Genomic DNA, 24,783 nt, shown 5'->3' on the forward strand with positions numbered 1-24,783 from the left:
GAGGAAGCAGGGAGCAGGATGACGAGACCTTTGCTTAGGCGAGCTGGGCTCGGACAATTCCTCCTGCTGTGGCTGCTGCTGCCCCCGGTGCCCCTTCCCAGGGTGGAGGCTCGGAGGGCCTGGCGCTCTCCGCCCTGCCCCGCGGTCTGCGAGCCAATGCGCTGCCCCCCGCTGCCCACCTGCTCCGCAGGGCCGGTGCAGGACCGCTGCGGCTGCTGCCGCGTGTGCGCTGCGGCCGAGGGTGAGGTCTGCGGGGGAGCGCTCGGCCGGCCCTGCGCCCCGGGGCTGCAGTGCGGCGCGCCCTTCGGCGCCCGGCGCCTGGGTGGCACCCGGTTGGGCACCTGCGGCTGCCCGGCCACTGGGGCGGCGGTGTGCGGCAGCGACGGGCGCACCTACCCCAGCCTGTGCGCGCTGCGTGCTGAGAACCGCGCCGCGCGCCGCCGTGGGGCCCTCCCGGCCCTGCCGGTGCAGAAGGGGGACTGTCGGGATACAGGTAAGTGTCAGGGCTCCGTGCTCCGAGGGCACTTGTGGAACTTTTTAAGGGAACGTATTTCAATCACGCAGCTCGATGGGGGTTCTGCTCTCCTTTATTGGCCTTAGGGATTCCACTCGTTGTTCCTGATTTTATTCCCTTAGGTGTCTTCTCTACCGGTTCCTTTGTGGTTTTCCCGCCAGTTCCTTCCACCCACACCTGTTAAAGGCCGTCTTCCGTTTTAATCCTTCCTTCCTTCCTTCCTTCCTTCCTTCCTTCCTTCCTTCCTTCCTTCCTTCCTTCCTTCCTTCCTTCCCTTTTCTTTCTCTCTCTTTCCTCCCTCCCTCTCTCCCTACCCCTCCTTCCTTTCCCAATCGGGATGACGGGTCTGGTTCCCTCAAGTCTTGTCCTTACGGGATCGTAGGGAAAACACTGATGGGGAGACTGAAGAGAAGAGGAGGAGGGAAGGTGGAGAGAGAGGCAGGGGAGAGACTGAGAGATTTGAGATCGGATCTCTGAGAGGGTCAAGAGGCGAGGGTCCCATTGCCCCCAAGATTAGAGCATTTTTTTTCACAGGGACCAGAAGCGCAGGCTGGCTCAGGAGCAAGTACAACTTCATCGCAGAGGTGGTTGAGAAGGTGGCGCCATCTGTGGTTCATTTGCTGCTGTTTCGCAGGTAAAGGAGGTAGGAAGAGGCCATCTGCTAGCTACCCGCTGATTCTCTGCTCCAGGCCCCACACTAGGCATCGGGTGGTGGTAAAAATCCTTGAGAGACTCAAAGCGGTACAATTACCTGGTCAAGGTCGTTGAAGGGATAAGGATTCTGACTTCCAAATCTGAGAACTCCTGCACACGTAGATGGCTGGGCGTTTTCTCTCCCTCACCTCCCACAGGCAAAATTAAATGTCAGGTGCGAGAGCTAGAAAGCATCTGGATGATCTTGCTCAGCCCCCTCACTGCCATGGAAGGAAATCCCCTGCCACAAGGCCAGTCAGTAGTGGAACCTAAACAGGGACCGGACTTCCCGGACTCCCTCCCTGCCTGGGTCCTCCTGATTTCGCGCTAGGTCCTGATTTGGCACCAGGTCCACTTTTGCCCACAGTATTGCGGTTAGGTTAGGCCTCTTTGAAGCAGAGGGTTGCTGCTCTGACCTGCTCTGAAGAAAGGAGTGTCCCTGGAAAAGGTGAGTTGGAAGCAGTCCTCAGTGGGCACTGAACCTGCAGAGTCCAGTTGCACATGGAGAAAATGAAAACACAGACAGGGAAAAGTAAAATGCAGGAGAAAACTGTGCTGCAGGTGTGCTCGGTAAACTCGAGGTTCCCAGACTGGGTGGGTCTCCTCACTGCCCTGCCCTCCACTCCTGCTGTTGTCTTGCTGAGACAGGTCCCCTATCAATGGGGAGGAGATTCCTGCATCCAGTGGCTCTGGGTTCATAGTGTCTGAGGACGGGCTCATCGTTACCAATGCCCATGTCCTCACCAACCGGCAGCGAATCCAGGTGGAGCTCCAGAGTGGGGTCCAGTATAAAGCCACTGTCAAGGACATTGACCATAAATTGGATCTCGCACTGATTAAGATTGAGCCAGATGTGAGTATGTGAGGGCTAAATCGTGTATTGGGGGGATTTCCATCAATTTGCTCGTATTTTCTTCCCCATCCCATTTTCACCCGCGCCACATCTTTTCACCTGGTGTGTGCTGTTTTGTAATTTCCTTCTTTTCTGTCTTTTTTACTCCCTCTTTTATTTATTTTCTCCCATGCCAGTCAGTACACCCAGAACAATTTCTATTCACTATAAAGCAGTCTTTCTTCTTCTTCTTCCTCACCACCTTCTTCAACAGATGTTGCTTCTGGGCAATTTATTTACCTTAGAGTACTCTTTTAGAGTACCATGAATGATCACAAGGATTTCAGAGCTGCTAAGGGATGCTCTGAGGTCCTGTTATAGCAAGGGTGGTCTGCACAGTAGCAGCATTGACATTATTGAAGCAATTTTTAGAAACACAGAATCTCAGACCCCAGCCAGGTCTACTGAGTTAGAATCTGCATTTTCTTAAGCTCCCCAGGTGACTCGTTTGAGAAGAGCTGCTCTGGGTGATCCTTCCTTCCTTCCTTCCTTTCTTTTTCTTTCTTTCTTTCTTTCATTTGGTGGCCAATTAACTTTGTCAACTTTTGAGCTGGACCGGTGCTAAGTAAATTGCTAATGTCAGTTCATGTTAATCAGTTACTTCACTTGTGGTTTATTTATAGTAATTTCTACAAAGCAATATTTTTAGGTATTAGAGATGATCCCAATCATCTTAAGAAGTGAGAGTTTGAGAGTTTGGGGGAGATTCTTGGATTATAAGTGGCAAAAGGCAAATACTGTGTCATCCATGTGTCCTACACAAACACTGCTTGATTCTTTTCTTAATTTGTCCTCCCCATCCTTCCTTGCCCGTGTGCAGACTGACCTTCCTGTGTTGCTGCTGGGAAGGTCATCTGACCTGCGGGCTGGAGAGTTCGTGGTGGCCTTGGGCAGCCCATTTTCTCTGCAGAACACAGTGACCGCAGGAATTGTCAGCACAACACAGCGAGAGGGAAAAGAACTAGGGCTGAAGGATTCAGACATGGACTATATCCAGACCGATGCCATAATTAATGTAAGTCACTTGGGAGGGCCACTGTGAGCCCGTAAGATACTGGAAGTGCGATGGGAACACTTCAGAGTGTCTTTTCCCTTCGGCCTTTTGGCTGCGTCCTGAGTTCAGTTAGATCCTTATGAGAGGGATGGAAAGCCTTGCAGTTAGAGTTCAGCCTGTTTGATGTGATAACTGGTGCCCATGATTTGGGGTGGTCTGTTAGGGTCAGAGAGCTCACCTGCTCTAGGCAGTGATGGTCCTTTTGCTGTTGTTCTTTACCTGCAATGACTTCAGTATTGATGATGGGGGGACAACTCTGCCTGCCTTGGGGGTACAGGGGCTTACTAGAGCAGGCTGCTTTCAGTAAACCTGTGTAGGAACCATGTATAGTTGACAAGGAGAAAAGTACTGATGGCTTTTTCAAATTCTGTCTTCAGCACGGGAATTCTGGGGGCCCTTTGGTGAACTTGGTAAGTGGCCGCTTTCCTTGCTGCTTCGTCTCTTCCTTTTAAAGACTTCATAAATTCCATGGTACAGACTAATCCAAGTGTACAGATCTGTGGTATGATGCTTTGCTATGACTGCATCTTACACAAATGGTTAGGAAAATTTCAGACCTGCAGTGGACTTGTCGTCCTGGCATGTGATCTCATCCAACGGAGAGCATCAGTCAGGGTTTACTAATACTTTACTTACATCTCTTCAGCATGCTCTCTGTTTTCATTGGATAGTTAACAAAGTCCCGGGTACTGAGCCCAGATTCATGTCAAACGACGAGCTGTACTATGTGATGTATAGCCTCGAAGACCCCCTGCTGCTGCCCATGAAGAACTGTCTCTCATCCAAAAATGCTGATTTAATGATGTGTTCTGCCCAGGGTTCTAGTCTTGACCCACTTAGATGACAGAAGTGCCACAACACAAATCCAGTGCTCTGTCACATATTTAATTAAGTTTTATTCAGTCTCTGAAGCGGAAATGCCCACATTTCTAGTTGCTCAAACGCATGGGGAAACACGAGAGGGCAATGCTCTTTGGCACAGCCTGTGATCACGTGATCGTGCTGAGTGTCCGAGCTGATTGGTTTTGGTTCATCTTTACGTATTACACTTACTTGTAGGAGGGTGAATTGTACGTGGAGTTGTTGAGTGTTTTTACTGGTGACGTCGCAGGCAACTTTTTGTGCCTTCTTTCTCCAGTAGACACTGAGTTCTACCAAGGATCACATGCAGAATTTCAGGCCACACTCCAGACCTACTGAATTATAATCTGTGTTCTTATAGGATTAAACATTTCGTTAAATAATATGATTTTTAACATCCATTCTGTTACCTAACAAAGGCTAGAGGATGATGAAGTGAAGGCAGAGGAAAGTATTTCTCACTTCATAGCTTTGGCTTAGTAGAGCTTTGTTCCCAAAGTCAGTTTACCAATTCTTCTGAATAGTTTCACTGAAGTGTCGCTAAAAATCTAACAGCTTTTTGCCGTTGCCACGTTTTTAGCTTCATTTAAGGAATGAAAAGGCAAATACTCCTTGTCCTCTTATTTGGGTGAAATAACAAACTGTGGCTCACATTCAAAATCAACATCATTTGGTGAAGAAAAGTGAGACCAAGATTTAAAAAAAAATTCCTCAGCAGGAATTTGCACATGTAGGTCCCCTCTACCACCCTCTTCACCCTTTAAGGTAACATCCATTGATCTCAATGAAGAAGCACACATTTCCTAGCCCTTCTGTACTCTGACTTAAGTCACTAGCTTTACTCCTTGCTAGTTGTTCAGTTTGCACAACTTGGTGACTGCACGATATGTCCTCCCTTGACAGGATGGAGATGTGATTGGCATAAATACACTGAAGGTGACCGCAGGGATCTCCTTTGCAATTCCCTCAGATCGAATTCGACAGTTCCTGGCAGATTTCCATGAGCGCCAGTTGAAAGGTAAGGGGAGTGGGGACTACTTCTCCCTCCTGTGGGTTTTTTTTTTTTTTCAGGAGCACTCATTCTACTATGAGACAGTTCTGTGGCATACCGGGTCACTGGTGCCTACTCCCCATCATGGTGGCTCGGGCAAGAAGGTGGGCTCTAGGCACAAAACCAGGCATGAATTATACCCAGGAATATTTGGATTGAACTATGGTGGAAAGGAAACCTGAGAGGTAGAAGTGGGGAGGTGGGTGGGAGGAGTGTCTGTATTAATGACAAAGGTTCTCTGAAGCACAGATTTACAGCTGACAGCCTGAGAAGGCAGCTATGATGGTAAACATCTCCTGTGACTCCAGTATCTTTTAAGATCTGCTGACAGAGGAGAAGTTTTGTTGATGGTAACACAGTATACTTTTCCTTTCCAGGAAAGACTCTTTCACAGAAGAAATACCTGGGTCTGCGAATGCTGCCCCTCACTTTGAAGTAAGCATGGGTTTGAATGCCTGGGTTTTTTTGTTTTTTTGTTTTTTTCCCCAGAAGCAAAAGCCGTAGCTAGAAAGTCTTGACAGGGAAACAGAAGTGTCTGGATTACAGCTGGGTGTTCTTGGGGGCCATGGACCCTGTTTCTCCCAGGGCACGGATCTGCCTCAGCCTGTGCCAGCATCCACCGTCCTTCTAGTCGTTTCTTTCACTGTGCCTGTATTTCAAAACGTCCAACGGCTCCAGCCTTTCGATAGAGAGCCAGGGCACCCCCAGGGAAGAATAAGTGTGACTCACTTGATGGAAGACTCTCTGGCTCCTCTGAGCCTTAACAGAACAAGTAGAATATTTACTGAGCTTCAAAGGCTTTGCCCAGGACTCATATCGATTCACTGTGCTTCTTAACCTTATGGAAAACCTCTTCTTACTTTTCATAGCCTTCTTCAGGAAATGAAAAGGCAAGATCCAAATTTCCCTGCTGTGCGTTCTGGGGTCTTTGTATATGAGGTGATTCAAGGAACCGCTGCCGAAAGGTAAGAGCAGCTCCATTCTCACTAGGTGTGTGCTGTGGGAACGGTGTGCAGGACCCCCATGTAGGCCGTCCAGTTCAGGGGCCCCAGCCACGCGTGGCTGTTGAACACTTGAGATGTGGCTGGTGTGACTGATGGACTGAATTTTACATTTCACTTAATTTTAATTTATTTAAATAAAGAAGCTGGAAGCATGTGAAGTATTTTTCCATGGAACACACTTGGTTTTTTGGGGTGGCCAGGGAAGGTGGGGCATGGAGAGGACTGCCTTTCACGTTAGTCATTGCGCTGTATGAGATGGTGTCATTGTGTGCTGTTTCCAGTGGATTTCAGAGTCTTAAAACAGAGTGTAACATACATACCGATGATTAGTGAAATATGACATGTTAAAGTGACATTTTAGATCTATTGAGTTAAATAAGTTATAATTTTACAAATTAGTTTCTTCTGTTTAAAAATTTTTGAAAAAAAATATGGTTCCCAGAAAATTAAAAATTATGTGTAACGTATGTGGATTCCCTTGCATTTCTACTGGATTGTAATGCTGATTTAGGCTCGTGTACTGTAACGGCCTTTGTGTTTGGAAGTGGTTCTCTGTAGCCCAGGAATGTGTGATATGAGTGAACAGCCTAAGTTTAACTTAATGTTGCTAGGATCCCCAAGTCTACCCTTTCAATACCTTAGTTATTAAGAATCAGAAGAATCCAAAGGGTTAAAAGTTTACGAATATATTTTAGGTCCCTTAAAATACTTTTTTCTTTGGACTCTGGATGACAGTATTAGAGGGCAGCATTAATTAAACAAACAAAGGAATAAATAAAGTGGATAAAGCAAAGGTTAGAGTAGATATTGCTCTCCAAAGAAGATATTCCAGCTAACTTCACTGTTGTTTTGAACATTTATACTAACTACCGACAGAAGAGGTGGCTTGTCCAACAATTATTCTCCTGGCTTTCTCAAACTTCTTCAGTATCTCTCTGTCAGTTTTTCAAGAGTTCAATAATCTGTTTGGATTATGACAACTCTTAGTAGGGAGCAAGAAACTATAGGGTACTACCTGTTCAGAATAGCTAAGTGTTAGGTCTCGTGTTACTAAATTTGGCTTGTCACAGGCTTTTCTAGACTTCCTTGGTCTCCTCCCTCCCCCTTATTTTTAACTTCTGGTTCAAAGCCAGAGCTATCTCAGCTCTCCAAGTCCTTGCTACTCAGGACGTGGTCTGTAGACCAGCTGCCTTAGCATCAGCTGGAGCATTAGAAATGGAGAATGACAGGCTCACCACTGAACCAGAAACTACATTCGGAACAAGATCTCTGTAATATGGACGCACAATAAATGTGGGAATTACTGCTTGCTTGATGTTATTGCTAGCCCCGACATCTGTTCTGGCTCCATCCACTTATATCTAATACTAACGACAATGATCAGAGGAATAACAGCTGGCATTTGTTAACCACTTACAATATGTCAGGTACCACTTTAAGTGTTCTACATACTAGGTTTGAGCCCACAGTAGTCTGGTGATACAGACATTATTTTACACAGGAAGCAGCTGTGGTATAGAGAGGTTAACGTGAGAGTTACACAGACAGCAAGGAGGTGGAACCTGACTTAACCCCTGTACTATCCCGCTTTTGTGGCTGCCCTTCTTGCTTCTGAGAGGCAGACATTGAATGGCAAGAAAGTGGGTTTGTAGGTCTGAGAGACCAGGGATCAAATCCTACTTCAGCCTTTTACAAGCTGTGGGACATTTATCCTGTCTGAGCCTCACTTCCTCATACTTGGTGCATAGTTTGCACTCAGTTAACAATTTGCAGGTTTCTCTTTCCCACCCCCAGAACGACCATGAATAAGCTCCTTCTTCGTGCCTTGTCCCAGTCATCTTCCTGAACTAACCTTATTCTAAAGACTTTCCATGCTTTTAGCGCTATCCACCTTTACACTTTCTTCACATCCCATTGCTTTTAATTTCTATTTTTTAATAAACTCCACCTATCTTGGTAGTCCTTTCTATTATTCTTCCTTGGGCTTCCCGTTTCTCCTAAAGGGTATCTCCTGGAGTCATTTAATTTTATGTCCCTCTTGCAGCCTATTTTCGACTTTAAGACAAATCAACAGCATGGCTGTATATTTATTCCAGTGTTGGAGGTGGTTTTTCTTTCTAGAATATACATTCTATATGAAGCAAATTTGTGGGAGACTCAGTAAAATCTCAACTCTGGTCCAGAACTAGAGTCTTAAATATTTAGACTTGGAAGGGTGACTGGTTTTTGACTTACTGGGAGCAGCGCTTTTCATAGTGTAGCTCAACATACTCGCATTCCATAAACTCTGGTGGGAGATGGGGCACGTGGGCGGATGGAGTGTAGCAGTCTCAGGAAAATTATATTGCTTGGACTTTTCATATTTGCTCCTAAGACTGGGTGTATGCTTGAGGTTAACAGAGGTCGGCGATTAATAGAAATTAAAAGCTAAACTCCTTACTCCAAACCAAATCCAATATATGGGAGGAGTAAACTTCTTACACGATTCTGATAGAGTATTAATTTTATAAAGGTAAATACATTGTGTCCTCCAGGTGATTTCATAGCAGATCTTAAAACAAACCTCGTATTTGAAAGGATGGAGGCTATTTCTGGTTTCTTGGCTGATATGTTTACTGCCAGCAAAATAGTAGCGCCCCAGGAGACAGATACTACATTCTGGCTGGGGATGGGGTAACACTCTCAGACCTTCCTGATCCTTTCTCCCCCCTCCCAGCTCCGGGTTGAGAGACCACGATGTAATTGTCAGCATAAACGGGCATCCTGTTACCAGCATGACCGATGTCGTCGAAGCTGTGAAGGACAATGATTCACTGTCCGTCATGGTTCGTCGGGGAAGTCGCACTTTGATCCTGACAGTCACACCTGAAATAATCGATTAAGTATCTTGCTACGAAGAGAATTATCTAACAAAACCAAGGCTGTATTACCTGGTTTGTATTGAAGATGTGCTGAAGATGGCAAGCGGTTTTAGGATCTCATTCTTATAGAGGAAAACGAACGCTTAAACACCCACATGCGTCCAGAGACCATTAGGTTGGCTGGTATTGCTGCTAAGAGGCCTTACTGAGCCAGTGGAAGGACGTGGTGCCAGGAAGTCTGGGAAGCTGATAATGTTTTATTTAAAGATAGGAACAGCGGAAAAACAGCCAGTTTCTAATTTAACCTCGACAGAAGGACACAGTATTTTGAAACTTCTCTATAGCTACAAACTGGATATAACACACACACATACACACACACGCATGCACGAAGTGGTGGTCCCACATGTATCCAGTCCTGCCTCCTAGGTCTGGCAGTTTGGGCTGAAGTCCGGGCAACTGCTGCAGCGCCTGGCCCCTCCCTGGGCAGGCGGGTGCCTCCCCGTGTAAGTGCTGTGCAGACTGCAGGAGCCACAGGGCCCTGTCCTCCTGTCCACTTACCAGCCTGGAAGAAGCTGAGTCCTAACTGCAGGAACCAGCTGGGAAGCTGGAGACCTAATTCTCCAAAAAAGAGGAGTTTCCAGAACTCTGCAGAGAGACCCTAGGCCCTCCCATGGTACACCTTGGCCACTGGGATCCGTGCTCCACCATTCTGGCCTTGTCCCCAGCTATCACACTCCAGTCTTCGAAGCAGTTGGCCACTGTTGAAATGAGTGATGGTGGCGGGGCACCACCTTTTGTAAAGCTCCTGGGAAGCAGGGGAGTGTCACCTGGTCCTGTCACACCCAGGAGCTCAGCTGACCCATAGTCATCCCCTTCCCCAGTCCCAGGGAGGGTCCCCAGTCAGAGCTGGAGTCAGGAAGCTGAAGAACAAACACACACACACACACACACACACACACACACACACAGATCTACCTACCAATTATTAAGAAACAACCCGAATCCAGAGTGCAAAGGAAATAACAATTTTTATTAATATTCCCTATGCAATCAGTTTCTTAGGTTATATCATATTTGGACAGGGTTTATGGAAACAGAGGATAAATACCATGTATAAGTCAAATTGAAACTGACAGTTATGGATTGTCACAGATTATTAAAGATTCTCAAGTTACTACTCTAGCAGTGGAAACAACTTCGACCTCCAACAGCTTTTCTGACTGCAAGAAGGGCTTCTATAAAATAGATACTTCAATAAATTATAGACCTGACTTTTTACCCAAGCTCTTCCTCCTGGCAACATAAATGATTTGGGTCTGAAAGCTGCCAAAGTGTTTTTTTTTTAAATTAAGAAAATAGCTTTTGATGGGGTTTGTGATGCCCTTTAAGGAAATTTAACAACAACAACTAAAAAACTATGAGATGGGGTTGAATTTGTGGCTTATGGAGGTATATTATTTTGGGTAAGATTTTAATTTTAGTTTGTTTTCCAGACTTCTCTTAGAAATGATTTCTTAATATGACATCTCTGCAAAATTTTATGTGTTTGTGTACTTTTCTAGGGAGAGGGTCCAGTTTCTTATTGACCTACAATTTAGAAAGCACTGCCTTACAGTACAAAGACTATGAATAAAAATTACCAATTATTACTGATGTAAAGAAGGTTAAGGTCAGTGTGGTATAGAACTTTCAAGGCAGAACAAAATAAGCTATTTTAATTTTTATGCAATTGCCACCATTTAACATAAGAACAATGAACATATTGACTAGGGGTAATAAAGCTGAAACTTTTAGGAAAGCCATTTCGTACGGTGGAGAGTATCCAGTTATTTTAAATGTGATTCTTGATCTTTAAGCCAATGATTCTTGATCATTGTGGAGCTAAACTCTGCACAGTTCTACCTTGATTGTTTCTAGAATTTCTAAGTTACTCCAAGTAGCAGGATCTTAGTTGAATTATCCATCAGGTTCTTTTACTTTGTATTTAACAGTTCAACTTGGATTGCAAAGGATGGAACAAGGTTTATAAAACCACTTACTGTTCACAACATTTCCTTTATTCCCAGTGATCTGGGAATGTGAGAGTCTGGTTGTGTCTCTTTCTCTATGACTGACTGCTGTAGCCACAGTGAGAACTTCTGGTATCAAACTTATTTTTACAGAAAGCACCCCGTTTCTCCTCCCCACAAATCACATCCTAAATCCGTCCATCACTCAGTAATAACATCCTTTAAGTAAGAGTCTGTTGTTCCTTTCAAGAGCACGATGCTCCTCACCTTATCTTACCTAATGATGAAGAACAGTTTTATAATCATTTGTATGAAATCTTTTTTTACCAGCTTACAACATGAGCTCTCTAAACTGGGGAATGCTACTTTTTAGACAAGGAAGATTCTGCTGAGAGGATAGCCTAACCCAGACGGGGGTGATACTGCTGGCTCTCAAATCATAGTGGAATGAAACAATGATTTCCATGTGTATATGTATATTTCCATGTATACATTGCCTCTTAAGCATAATAATGTGAAACCATAGGGTTCATTAACAGGGCAGTTCACTTCAATTGCCTAGCTTTTAGTGAAACAGATACAACTTTGAGTTTTTTTGGGTATCCTGAGAATACCCAAACAGCATTCCGGGTTGGCAAAATTTGCAATACAGTTCAAATCCAGAAAGTCGGAATTTCAGTGTGCGTTAAACTGCATGGCCATTTCTACTGCCGCTGAAGATTTTCATTGGTTCGGCTCCAGTTCTCCTCTGCATGAGCCTCAGGATGACAAAAGGCACGAGGCTAGAAATACTCACTTTGCTCATCCCGTTGGGTCCACTTGCTCCAAAGGACTGAAGGTGTAGCCATGTACAGAAATAAAGAGTGTAGAAATGCTCCCATAGCTTGTAAATGAGTTGCTAGCCTTTATATTTTGTACACGAGGAAAGGTTTAAACTTGGTTCCCATAAGAGTGTTTGGCTGTCATTTCTAGTTTACAAGGTAAAATTTGGGTTGAAAATCCACAGTCCAAAGAAGCCTTCCTAACCAAAGCCATTCCCTTCAAAGAAGGCAAGTAATGGTCAGCCCTGACACCAAGGAAGAGTTCTGAGTTCCGATGAAGTCAGAAGACTGGCCTCTCTGCATAAGGAAGGGCAGCTCGTTTTAGTACACAGTGCACCAATTGCTGCCATCGCTTGGCATCAGCCCTCCAGTTATCAGTAATATAAGGTCAACAAACCACCAAATCCCGAGTCCTCCCAGTGTCAACAGCTTCCCTACCGCTGTGCCAGTGTGTCCCAGACAGAACCGGTCCACTCCAAAGCATCCCAGGAAGAAAGAGTAGAGTAGAGTGGTTATGAAGTAGTGTCCCGTATACCTAGGCAAAAGGAATGAAAAGGAGGTTGTTTACCACATGAAAATTAAAACACACAATCAGTGAACTGAAAGAAAGTGAAAAGATGGTGCAGCCAGTCCCTCTGTGGCCTCTCCCCCCCTCCAAAAGATCTCTTGTTGGTCTAGGATCTCAAAAGCATAATTGCTAAGATGTGGAGGACCTGTAAGACAAATACGAAGTTAGACTGGACTGGACAAGAAGTGATCAGGCACATTAGCACAAAGGCCTCCTGGTGGGAGTGGAATCTGGGCACCCGCTGCTCCCTGCACAGATTCCTTCCCTGAGGCTGTGTAGCTCTGAATGTAGTTCTCTAACGAAGCCTCGACTTTCCTTAAATCAACGCTGATCTCCAGATACCTTTTTTGCTGCCTTGTGGCAACTAAAAATGGGGCCATCTTCATAAAGACTTGTGTCTTACATACACTGATGATACTCAATTGCAGTTACTTTAATATCATCACTAAACATAGTCACGGACTCTTCATTAGCAAATGGCGTAAGTAAATTGTGTGCCTTCAAACAGTTTGCAGAAATAACCCTAATTCTTTAAGATAAACTTATTTTCAGAGGAAGGGCCATACTTTTCATAATAAAACTTTTCTTCCTGAAATACTAAGGCTATTTTCACAGAATTTGTGCCTATAATGGGAATTTTAGAGCTAGATCATCTGGTCCAACTCCTTCACCTTGTAGGTGAGGGGATAGAGACTATGAGCATCCAAAGGTACTTAGCTAGCTGGTGAAAGAGACACTTAGAACTAATGGCCTCTGGTCCTCAGTCCACTGTCATCTGTATTATAACTACACTGTCCCTGTTTATGGATGATGCACAGCAGTAATCCTTTTAACGCTTAAGGTAAAAGAAAAATTTGTATCAAGAGATGACAAGGAAAACAGCTCTACCTTCATCGAGGTACCAGCTACCCCACTCAAAGTAACACTTACTTTATACAGGGTTTATTCTCTCGCAGGAAGGTCCTAGGACTGGCGCACTCAATTCCGTCCAGGGCCCGGCACTGCACGGACGTGTGCTCCACATCACTGTAGGCCTGACCGCCGAACTGTGGAATGACAACCAAAGCAAAAGAAAGCAAAACAGAGAAAAGAAAACCTCGCCATAGCAAGTAACACACAATATATCTTAAAGAATAAAAACTGACTCAGGACGGTAATTATTCTGACGAAGGTGAGGGAAAGCTGTGCTAAAAAACAAGGAATTTAGTGACATACTTCAAGTGACTGTAAATTAGTTCATCCTAAATGTACATTGTTTTAAATAAACTCCTCTCTTTTTTCTTTATGACTGGTTTCTTTGATAATATAGTTAATAATCAATTTTGTTAAATGCCATTTAGAGTAGATGGACACAATGCTTTAATTATCCCTTATTTACAAGAAAAAGAGCACATTACTGAGCATTTGGGAACGGGTATTTAAAAAGTTGATGTGTATCAGGGTTCTGTTTTATATATATTATAAATGAACATATTAGGAAAGAATTCAAAATATCAACTGACTCGTAACTTTATTTAGGTCATGAACGTGTAATTAACAGATCTTTGTTGTACATCTATAGTATGTTTAAATTTCAGCAAAAAAACTTCAGAACAGGCCCTCTGACCCTTTGTAAGACTGAATTCTGGGAGAGAACGCACAGTTCTGCATTCTCTACTGGCACCGTGTGAAGTGCTTCACTACTGCTTTTGCCGGAGCATTTCTCAAAGGGGAGGGAGTAGGAAATAACGATGCTCTCTCCTTGTACCCCTCCCGCCTCCCAGGGACCCAGGTGCCTGAGTCCTCCCAGGCCTCTAGGACTTCTGGGAGAATAACAGTTTGAGTGCCTTGACAGGATCAATTTAATTTTTAATTAAAATGGGAAAAACTAAGTGATCTCTATACAATGCCAACTCAGACTTTTATCAGTAATTACCAAGACAACAAAAACCTCACTGTATTAAGAATATTTATTTACACATAATTGCGGTGTGAGTTGCCTTTTTCGTTTTATTACTTTCAGGTTTATTCCTCTGTGTCTGATTTAGTACAAAGAATGTTTTCCCATAATCCTGTTACACCTGTGTCTTGACTTACATCATGCAGCACAATGTAACGCAGTGGTGAGTCCCCAGTGCAGAGAAAGTGCATGAATTTCACTGGTTTGGGGGAGTGTGAGTAGGCAATGTACACCTAGCTTTAGGGATATTATCACTGGAAACAGATAGTTTCTCTCCATTCCAAGAGGTTATTGTTACTAAAGGTTTCGCCTTCAAAGCTATGACCCCCTACAAAGACATCCTATTAGGATCCTATTTGTTTCCTAAAGACATGGTAGAAACTGCTTGCCTGGTATAAAGAAAGTTAATTGGCAAGAGGAGCTCTGCCCCAAATGCATGTGTAACCAACATACTGCTCAATTCATCAGCAGTTTTAGAAAGTGTGTGAGCCTTTCTTTTGCTCTTTCAGAAAAGTGTATGCCTTGAAGGACAGTCAGGGGTGACATTTCGGCTTCAAATCCGTCGACATCAATGGCCACAGGAACCAAAGACAGGTTGGTTTCTGTACCTGTGTAGTTTTGACACAGAGACTGCCTCTTCCTGCGGAAACTAAATGTCTTGTTCAGTCACTGACCCTGGCCATGCCAGAAATTTCCAACAACAGTCATCCTCGTGAATTCTACAAACAGGTAACTTGATACTCCTTACAAGGCTTGTACTTCTCTGTAACTTTTTCACACATTTCTGGAAGAGTTTGTTTATAAAACAAAATAAAAACCCACCTTGAGACAACCATAACCAAGTTCCTGGGATGCGGTTGCATTTCCAACATGATCCACTGGGTCTTCACATTCTATGAATTCATCAGGTCTACAAAGCAGTACAATCATGATCATCACATGGTTTCTGCAAATAGCTGTTTATATGTATATAGTCAAACCAGGCAAGAGACATTTCTTCAACTCTTACTTTCATCCTGACTCTTCCCCAAGACAAGAGATGGTGTCAATTAGACTGAAGCATGGCAGGTCAGACAGACAGCCGTCCAAATGACCCTACGTGGATTCTAGTTCCGCCACGACTTCATCTCTTCCCTAGGTAAACAGCTGCAAGGCTATGAGGGCAAAACTGAGACCAGATAAGTCCCAGTTCTCTTTGCATTTCCCAAATGCCTTTTCTTATTAACTAAAAAGATGTTAAAAAATGAATTTATTTTGCAACGGTAATGATACAGGTTTTCTCCAAGAAGTACCTTGTAGCCAGGGACAAGTAATTTATTTCTTTTGTGTTTCCCACAGTACCAGCCCCTACGATGGAGTCTCTTTTGGGTAAAAGGGAGCAAGATGGAGAAGGTGACAACCTCGTACCCTTCTTCCGGAGGCTATTTGATGTCACTCCTTCCTAGTTCTGTTTTTTGGATCCCAAAGAATCTGCCACCCACACACAAGGTTTTCCCCTGCATGGGTGAAAGGAGTGACAAACCTGTCATGATATTTACCTTCCGTTTGTTGATTATCAGGTCCTCCGCTGGAGAGTCCGGAAAAAAAAAAAAAAGCAGCTCCCCTCTCCTTCTCCCCCCAGCACAACACCCACACACGCCTTGCCCAATTGCCATCTCCATCTGCCTCGACGACTGGGCAACTTACAGGTAAGAGCAAAGGATGACTGGAGAGTTGGGGTCGCCATATTCCCAGCTCGAAGCACCCGCGGAGAACTCAGGGCTGGTGGCGCCAGCGGATAAGAGCTCCGGCTCCACGGTAGCGTTGTACGAGTGGCTCCGAGAGACACAATGCAGCAGCAGTAGATTCCCCAGCAGTAAAGCCGCCTGGCCGCAAAGAAGTAAGTAACTCACTGGGCAACCACCCAGCACCATCTTCTCGGGCCCAGCGGCGAAGACCGGGCCTCCTCAACCACAAACCCGGCGGGCACCCGGGACCCTAGCTCTCTGCCTAGTCTGGTCTCTCCGTAGCCCCGCTCCTCGCTGCCATACAGCCAATGGGCGCGCAGCCCGGCGCTCCGCCCAACCCCGATAACCAATCATAAAGGGCTGCGCAGGGGGCGGAGCTGTGCTTTGACTTTGCCTCTCAGTTCCTCCTCTGCGTCACCTGCTCCTCATTTTGCTCTGAGTGCTTCCTCCAATAGGCTCCCTCGATCCCCAGAGTAGGCGGGCCTGGGAGTAGAAACGGGCACGGACAGTGGATGGGCGGGGCAGCCTAGTGCGGGTTTTAGTCGGCAGATAGCAATCCCATTCTCTCGCCGGGGACTGGATTTTTCCCTACGTCAGCGGTAGCGAGCGCGATGTCGGGAGCGAGCTCGGATAAGAGCGGAGTTGCGTCAGTGGCGAGCGCGTGTTCGTCCCCGGGCGCGCGCATCCCTGCTAGTTCTGGGGCCCCGGCAGGGTTGGGAAATGATGGAGCAGGCGGACGCCGGAGCGATCGAATGTTGAGTAGGACCTGCGGAATCGGCTGATATGGGATCCCGCGCGGGCTCGCCCTTTGGGACCCTCCGCTTCCAGTGGTTGCTGCTGTTTGGCTTGGTAGGCCCAGTCCTTGGTGGGGCTCGGCCAGGTGGGTGTCCGCCCCCAGGGACCTTTGGGATTGGTGTTTCCTAGGGTCGGGACCTCGGAGTTATCCCGGGGTGCCTGAGAGTGGACGGGCCTGGCCTGGGTACTGGACTCGGGGTCCGGAGGCGGAGCCGCTCCAGCTGTGTGTGGACAGTCACAGACCCTAGGTCCAGTGTCTGGCACCCCAACCCTTCTGGGCACTGGTTTTCTGTCTGGTTCTTTTTCCTCCGTCCCCTGCTTGACAGTCTTTTGCGGTTCTCCCCACCTCCATCTCGCTCAAAGCTGGGTACTCCAGACTCTCTCCAGACTACTCTGGATCCGACTCGGACCTCAGGGAGTCTGCTGGGTGCGCGCCGAGGGTGTGTTCACGTAGAAACTGTTTTTGAGAAATGGAGCTTGGTCTTGCTTTTGAAGTTAATGTCACTTGGAAGGAAGCCGGGAGATGGAACTTTTGGTCCAGGTTATCATAACTGGAAATTTTGACGTTCATTTTATCGGCGGAGCCACCAGTGGGTCCACCGAACTAATTTTAGTGATGGAATAAAGGTGTGTGTGTGCCCATTTTTCTTGGGCCATTTTGTTGTAGTAAGAATACTTCTTTTTGGAAGTGCTATATTTCTTTGGTCAGTCTTTTACCTGCGTTTTTCCTGGGTTTGTAATGTCTTAAGTCCGGACAAATAATTTCTGCGCTGCTAAAGTTACAGGATGTATGTGAAATCGCTTTTGAATGGTGAAACTTTCTTTGAATATGTAAAGTATCATCAATACTGGAGATGCCCTAGTTTCTAGCTTCTTTCTGGACACAACTTTATTTTGGCTCTCGTATTAAATTGTTTGCATGGCTATATTTTCTTTGTCAGTTATAGAGTATGATGCAGAATGGGTTTTTTTTTTTTACTGAATCATCGCCTTATGAATTGTTCAAAGGTGATGACAGGAAATTTCAGTGCCGGGCTGCTGACCTTCAGGAGGCTAATTACATTTTTTCTTATCTTTGGTTTATTCTTTTTTCGATTAAGTGAATTTGCCCCATTGCAGGAATATTAAAACTCCAGATAATGAGACTTTATTGACTGGGGAGCTACTGAGTTTTTTCTGGTTAAGAGTGTTTTTGCTGTGGCATTCTGGATGGTTAACGTTTACCAAAATTTAAGATGAAGTAGTTTATACATCCGAATTTTTAGTAATCTGTGATTCAGTATGTTTTCAAACATAACTAACACTACATTTTTAATGTTGATGTATGTCGATTATTATATACTTGTATATAAATATATGGACTATCCTTGTGGTTTTTAACTCTGGCTTTAACAGTTTGTGGCCAGTCCCTTATTTATGCGTGTGTGTGCTTTCAAACTATAGTCATTGTTTATTGAACTATAAACACCATGTTCAGTTCTTTTGGAGGGGCAGAGGGTGACTAGATTTGCTAAGTATCTGAGGGATGTTGGGGAAGGTTCCATAGAGAAAGCGCTATTTGAACTGATCTATATTGGCAAATATTCAAGTGAAGGGATAGGAATCCATTCTAAGCAGAAGAGTTTTTCCAAGAGTATGGAGGGGTGAAAGAACATGACTTGTTAGGAATGATGAGAATATCCCCAGGTAGTCTCTATGAAAGGAGGGCAAGGGGAAACTAAGGTAGGTTGGTACCAGCTGGGAAGAGTCTTCTGTGCCCTGCTAAGGGGTTTGGACTTTGCCCTGTAGGTACAGTTCTTTGGGTAGGAAGGTTTTTAAGTGGGGTGTATTACATAACCAGATTTGCCATGAAGGTGCCTGGCAACACAATGGACGATGCAGGAGGGACAGGTTGGACGCTGAAAGAGGACCGTTAGGAGGCTTTTATAATTGTGTGTAGTGAGTCAACTCCTGTTTCCCTACTAGAATGTTCTTCCAAAATCAGATGACTAAACTTTTGCAATACAGGAAGGGTGTTTAAAACATGCACTGAAACCTTTTTCTGCTAATGGGAGAGGAATCTGAAGGTTCAGTAAGCACTGTCTACATATCAGTTCAATAGGTTTTGCAAGAATTTTTACTGCCATTGTGTCAATGAGGAAGTGCAGCATAAATTCCAGACGGCTGACACTTACAGTAAAACTTTTTTTTAAAAACTGGGATTAACAAAAGTAACTATGTATGGTTGTGAAAAATAACAAAGGGAATCAGGTATGAAACCCCTCCCAAGTTTCTCTTTGAAGGTAGTAATTATGATGAGTAGGTCTAGAATTTAAAAAATGAACATTAAAAAAGACTAGCATTCTAAAGAAAATGAGTTTTAAAGTGTAATTACTCAGGGTGAATCACTGTAAAATGAACTATGTAATAAGAACTAAGGTCCACACTAATTTTGTTTTTTGGTGCCAGCAAATTATTTGAATTTGATGTTTGTGTTTGTACTGTATAGGAGAGTGTAGTCTTTTAAATTTAAAGATAGATTGGTTTTCACTTAAAGCTCCATACGTGTTTTTCTGAAGAAAATTGGGCAGGATGGAAGTACTCAAATACTCCGTGAAAGAAATGCTGGTCTTTTCACAACATAGAGAAAAGTGGGGGCAAGCTTCTGAACAAATAGTTCTGTAGAAAATTCTCTAATCTTGGCTATTTATAAGTAAACAGATCTTTATCCCAAAGGTTATACCTCAATGAGAGAAAGTTCTGCAACTAATTCATCTTTTAATAAACGAAGACACTATCGAGTTGCAAATGTTCCTCCAGGTGCATTATATGAGCTAAAAGTTTAATAAGTAGTGAGCGTTTGGTAGAACTGAATACTTCTCCTTGTCATTTTGGATAGCACACGATCAGCTTCTCCAAGAAGGCTTTCATAACCTCTCATTCTAATTGTTGTTCAAGTATTAAAGATACTGAAAGTGAAATAGTTTGCCTTCCTGTCTTCCATTGCCCTGGGAAGCCTGGGATGTCAAAATTATATTGTAAGCGTCATTGTATTCCCACTGCATGAAAATGTGCCTAGCGCAGAGAAATTGTTCGAAACTTGGTAAGTGGAAATACATGATAATATTCTATTAATATTCTTTTGGGGGCAGCATGGTTCCTCGTATGTTTCTTGACCTGATAATCCCTGGACATTTGTTTGATATGTTGCTGTCAGAAAAGACAAGGAGCCAATCATATGCCCAAGGCTACTGTTTATAAACTAGTGTGCGGGGAAAATGGTGTCCTTGAGCTACAGCCTTCCCCGGAGAATAAGCTTAAAAGTCTCCCTTCAGCGAACCATAGCTTCATTAATTTATTTCTTCCCTCGTCTAATGCTCTCTGATATTACCAGTGTACATGCAAGTGAACTACAGTAGATAAAATATATAATGAAGTATTTACACTGAGCAGGATGATGGATTGGATATGGTTGTTTCATTGATTTTGACTTAGTGGTCAGGGTGGGTATTAGTAGGCCAATTTTAAGTATGAGTCATAGTATTTTTTTGTTTTTAATTTAACACATTCCCGTATTTGCCTGCCCCTGTGAGATATTTCTTGATTCCTTTAACATCGGGCTGGTCCCAGCAAGATGTACCATCAAAGCAGAGGAATGCAGTCTGTGCAATCTGGCCATTTGGCTTAGCTTCCTTTTTGGATAGATGGCTTTCCTGAGTGGTTGGGAATATTGTAAACCATGGTAATGGGGTATGATTTGTCTTGTGTAAACCAAAGATTCGTGCTACATTTCTAAATACTATTAACGTATATCGATAAAAAGAAGCTGTAAATGTGTTATTATTATCTGGTAATTAAAATGTAGTTTCAAGTGGGATAAAAAATAAAGATAGTTTGTTTTCAACTTTTAGGTAAAAAGTAAAACATTTATAATTAAAATATGTACAGAATAACTTGCTGGATTCCAGCACAGTGTTTAAAAAGTGCTTTAAATTTAACCTTACCAAAGTGTAAGGTACCTTTATATTTTTATATTTTGATAAAAATCTTGTTTTTTTAATGAATTTCCCCCTTCCCCCCCAAAGATACAAGCTCTCAGTAACTGGAGGCTTTTTCTTGGAATAGCCACAAGCCCAAATGTATGACAAACAGCCTGTCTCTCTCTTTCTCTCTCTCTGTCTCTCTGTCTCTGTCTCTCTCTCTCTCTCTCTCTGTATGTGTGTGTGTGTGTATACATATGTATACACACACACACACATACATATATGCCCCTTGGATGCCTGGTCTATAGCCGAGTCTGGGAGTTACGCCCTCCTGGGAGTCTGTGCTGCAGGACTGACTGCCTCAAAAGTAAATCTAGTCTTCCTGCTGTCTCAGTAACTAACCCTCCACCACCTTTGAAAGGTGGATTGCACTTTGAATTGTATACTTTGGTTTTTATATTGAGAAATTATTTTTTATTTTTTGTCAGTGTTATTTTAGTCAAATAATTTTTCCAACATGGTCGGATATGATACTCTTTTTTTTTTTCTGTATTAGCGGAGAAAAATCATACTTCTGGAATCACATCTTTTAAGAGTAAGTTAGGGAACCTGACAAGTTCACTTAACTTGGTCTGTTTTAAAATATACAGTTGTTGGTGTATTTGTTTATGTTTATCTTAACATAAGACATAAGAGTATTTCCGCTTATAGTAAGTCGAATGATGCCACTGCCGAACATTTGTCATACCGTGTGATGAAACCCATTCCCGCAGGGGGGAGACGCCTTTTCCCCTTTGACACATTTTCTTTCAAGGAGACTTTCACGGTTGAACTCATAGTAGGAGGACCCCCCCACTTTAGTTTCCCCCAAGAACCCTCAGGCAGTAGAGCCCTGGAGATTAGCTGTATGGATAGACACATTAGAATCCTGCTGTGAAGAGACGCTCTGATCCCAGCTGCTGGAGAGGAGTGGGTAAGCAGTCCGGGCACAGAAATACGATGGAAAATAGCATTGTGGTTAAAGTGCCGGGTGTGTGGGCCATGTGGAGCTGTGGAATATGGGTATAAAAGACGTCAGCATAAAGCTTACTTTGGGTTGTCCGTGTTCATGACAGTCATGAGTTGTATGCAGGTACAGCAGTAAGGGTGAGAAGAGGTTCTTTACTCATCACACACTCATTAAATACTTCCCGTACCGTACAGAAAACACAGAGCGAGTAAGATACTGTCCTTGGTCTTAAGAAACCTGAATTCCTCGCTAGAGGAACTTAAATTCTTTAGGGCATTAAATCCTATATGTGGTTGGCATTTTTCCAAAAGGGACACTTAGAAACAACAGCAAATGCCCTGTGTCTTTTTAAATGTGGAAACGTGTAAATGTAAGCAAAAAACATGGCCCTGCTCAGGAAATGTAAACATATAGGACGTAGCTGTGACAGATTCTAGTTCTGTTTGAAGACAGTTATTGGTAATATATGATAGGCGTTTATTTGGGATTAACCACGTGAGTGGGATGGAAAGGTATGGCTCAGAGTAACAACAGTTTATGGATCTGATTCCAACAGTTTCTTTTCAAGAACTAACTTGGACACCAGAATTATCTTTTCATCTTTTATGGGGAACCCAGGTTTATTTTCTACAGTGAAAGTACTTCAAGGTGGCTCTTTGTTTGCATTGTAGGTGGGCAGGAAAGGAGAAAAGCCCATGACTCAGAGTTCACCTTTGTTTGCTTTGCAATTAGGTGGAATTCTTTTTACTTGTTTCCTCTACTACGGTTACTGTTATGAAACATATACTTGGACTCCCTCCAAAACAGTACATAAAAATATCTGCGGAGTTGGATTTTCAACCGGTGTGCCACAAGGATTTTTAAAACATGCAGTTCCTGACTGTTTAGTCAGGGGCACTGACCTCTTTTCCTTTAGATTGTCAAATAAAAAAAAAAAATGACAACGGCCAACACAGCAATAGCTGTCCAGTGTGAATGAGTCAAAATTATACCTATTTTTTGTCAGATAAGCCCCAAACAGATATTTTTGGTGTGCCACAGGATTTTAGTAATTGGTTTATGTGTGCCATGAGATGAAAAGGGTGGAGAATCGCTGAGTTAGAGGAAGAAGTGAAACTAACACCTTTCCCTGGATTTGAGACACTTTAATTTTCGTGTTTCAACTCTTCTTTTTATCTCCAGTGTGTTTTCTAGTAGCTTGGTTTTTGACGCCAGGTTGAGTCTGTCGGATTCTATTCTAACAGCGTGGATTAAGATGTTTATTTCATTGTGACCTATATCCCCCAGAAAGCACCTGGGAGATATATTTAGTTGTCACACTAGCGCTGCTTCTGGCATCTAGTGGGTAGAGGCCAAGGATTCTACTTAACTTCCGACTTTGCCTAGGAAACCCCCCACCCCAACAATTTTCTGGTCCAATATGTTATATTGTTGAGGTTGAAGCTTTGTATAGAGAATATTAATGCACTTCCCTTGTAGTAATGTGAAATATGTCATTTTTGTTCCCAGGAGAAAGTGCTGCTATTTGGAATTTAAAAAAAGGGGGGAACTGAAAAATCCATGCAAGGTATGAAGAGGGGGAAAAAAAGAAAGAAACTAGAACTAGAAATAGGAAAGAAAATTTGAAAAAATATAGGAAGGAGTATTTCTATACAGCTATTGTATATTATTCTTGAATGATAGAACCTTAGTATGTACATTTCTTATGTTTTAGATTCTTTATGCCACTCAGAAAGTGGTTCCTTGGATTTTAAAACCAAGAAGTTGATATCATAGTAATAGCTATTACATACATAAGTTATTTTTGGGTGCCTTTTGCAAAGTTAGTTTTGAAAGCCTTTTAAAATAAATGATTGTGCTTTTTCCCCCCAAAACAAGAATTATGCTTTTATTCCTATATTGGACTTTTTTTCTTTGCTAGCAATCTGTATAAAAGAGCTAGTTTCAATAAATAATTTCACTGCCTGAAACCAGCTGTGTGTGACTTACTAAGTGACCCTGTTTCAAAGTGAGAGCTGTTTAAATATTTGGCTGCTCATTTATAGGTCCTTTTGCTGAGAATTTCTTTTTCTCTGCGGTCTTTGCTGCTGAGTTGTGATGAAGAAATTTCAGTTTAGCTCCGTATTATTGAGCTTCTAGTGTAACAGTTGTCTGAGTCTATTAGCGTACGTATCCTTGTCTGTAATGATTCAGTTAATGAGTCATATCCTTGCAGTGAATCATACGGATCCTCGTCTGTAATGATGTTCAGGACGATTTACGTTTCCTCACACAAAGCTTCTAATCTGTTGCCTACAGAAAGCATTTTATTTCTGCCACCTATTCCTGCCACCGTTTCTAGAGTGACTGTCCTAGTTGGACGGATTACTGTGATCCAGAATGAAATGACAAAGGATAATATTGAAATTTGTGTTTTTAGAAATTTGAGAAACTGGTGGTCATTGAAAGATTTATTCTGGGTGAAGAAATAGTCCTGTAGCTCAGTTAATTAAGGATTAAAGGGTATTTTTATCCAATGATTTGAAGCCTGCAGGTCATGGGTTTCTTTTGACATGGTTCCCAATTGACAACTCCAAACAGCTGAATATCATAATATGTCAAATACGCCTTGGAGTAGCCCATGATTGCTTTTGTGAGCATTTTATTTTAGTCCATTTCTGGTGTTTTTATGTAATGACTTGTAGCCACATATAGATAGTATAATATGCCATATTGTAAAGCCATAAGGGATTGGTGGGTAAAGAGTTGGAAAACTGTTAGTATGACATGATTGTTTTGCATATGATACAATTCACGTTTTCCTGTTTACACTGTATCTTTTAAATCCCAAGCTAGACAAGGTTGTAGGCATTTTTATATATGTACAATGTTATCTTGGGGAAAGTTTGATGTAAATACTTCATTTTAATCTCTATTTTCAGAAATCTGAGGGGCATAAGGAAATTATTGAGTGAATGAACATATAGATTGGACCCAAAAGGGGAGAGTGTGGGAGAAGGGAGACCAGGGAAGAAGCTGTC

At 43.3% G+C, this 24,783-nt stretch overlaps 3 protein-coding genes across 4 annotated transcripts in view; 2 read left to right on the top strand and 1 right to left on the bottom strand.

Moving 5' to 3' along the window:
- Positions 1-18: 18 nt before the first annotated feature.
- HTRA4 (HtrA serine peptidase 4) lies at positions 19-9,839 on the top strand. Its single transcript, XM_053916685.1, has 9 exons — positions 19-493; positions 1,049-1,148; positions 1,856-2,060; positions 2,920-3,114; positions 3,531-3,563; positions 4,918-5,032; positions 5,443-5,500; positions 5,935-6,030; positions 8,786-9,839. Exons 1-9 carry the CDS (start codon positions 19-21, stop codon positions 8,949-8,951), a joined length of 1,443 nt encoding a protein of 480 aa, XP_053772660.1. The 3' UTR covers positions 8,952-9,839.
- A 98-nt stretch (positions 9,840-9,937) lies between these two features.
- On the bottom strand, positions 9,938-16,287 carry TM2D2 (TM2 domain containing 2). Its single transcript, XM_024562767.3, has 4 exons — positions 15,957-16,287; positions 15,093-15,180; positions 13,262-13,377; positions 9,938-12,298 (listed from the first exon to the last, which is right to left on the bottom strand). The coding sequence occupies exons 1-4, from the start codon at positions 16,181-16,183 to the stop codon at positions 12,085-12,087; spliced, it is 645 nt and encodes a 214-aa protein (XP_024418535.1). The 5' UTR covers positions 16,184-16,287; the 3' UTR covers positions 9,938-12,084.
- Positions 16,288-16,607: 320 nt separating this feature from the next.
- ADAM9 (ADAM metallopeptidase domain 9) overlaps positions 16,608-24,783 on the top strand; it is a 97,442-nt gene continuing 89,266 nt past the window's right edge. The window contains exon 1 of one of the 2 annotated variants that reach the window (XM_024562838.3): positions 16,608-16,877. In XM_024562838.3, coding sequence (XP_024418606.2) covers positions 16,781-16,877 — 97 coding nt within the window. In that variant the 5' untranslated portion in view covers positions 16,608-16,780. The remainder of the gene's footprint in view (positions 16,878-24,783) is intronic. The other variant, XM_024562837.3, reaches the window with a different exon arrangement.

The sequence above is a fragment of the Desmodus rotundus genome, chromosome 13 (genome assembly GCF_022682495.2).
Source record: "Desmodus rotundus isolate HL8 chromosome 13, HLdesRot8A.1, whole genome shotgun sequence".
In the NCBI taxonomy this organism is placed as follows: Eukaryota; Metazoa; Chordata; class Mammalia; order Chiroptera; family Phyllostomidae; genus Desmodus; species Desmodus rotundus.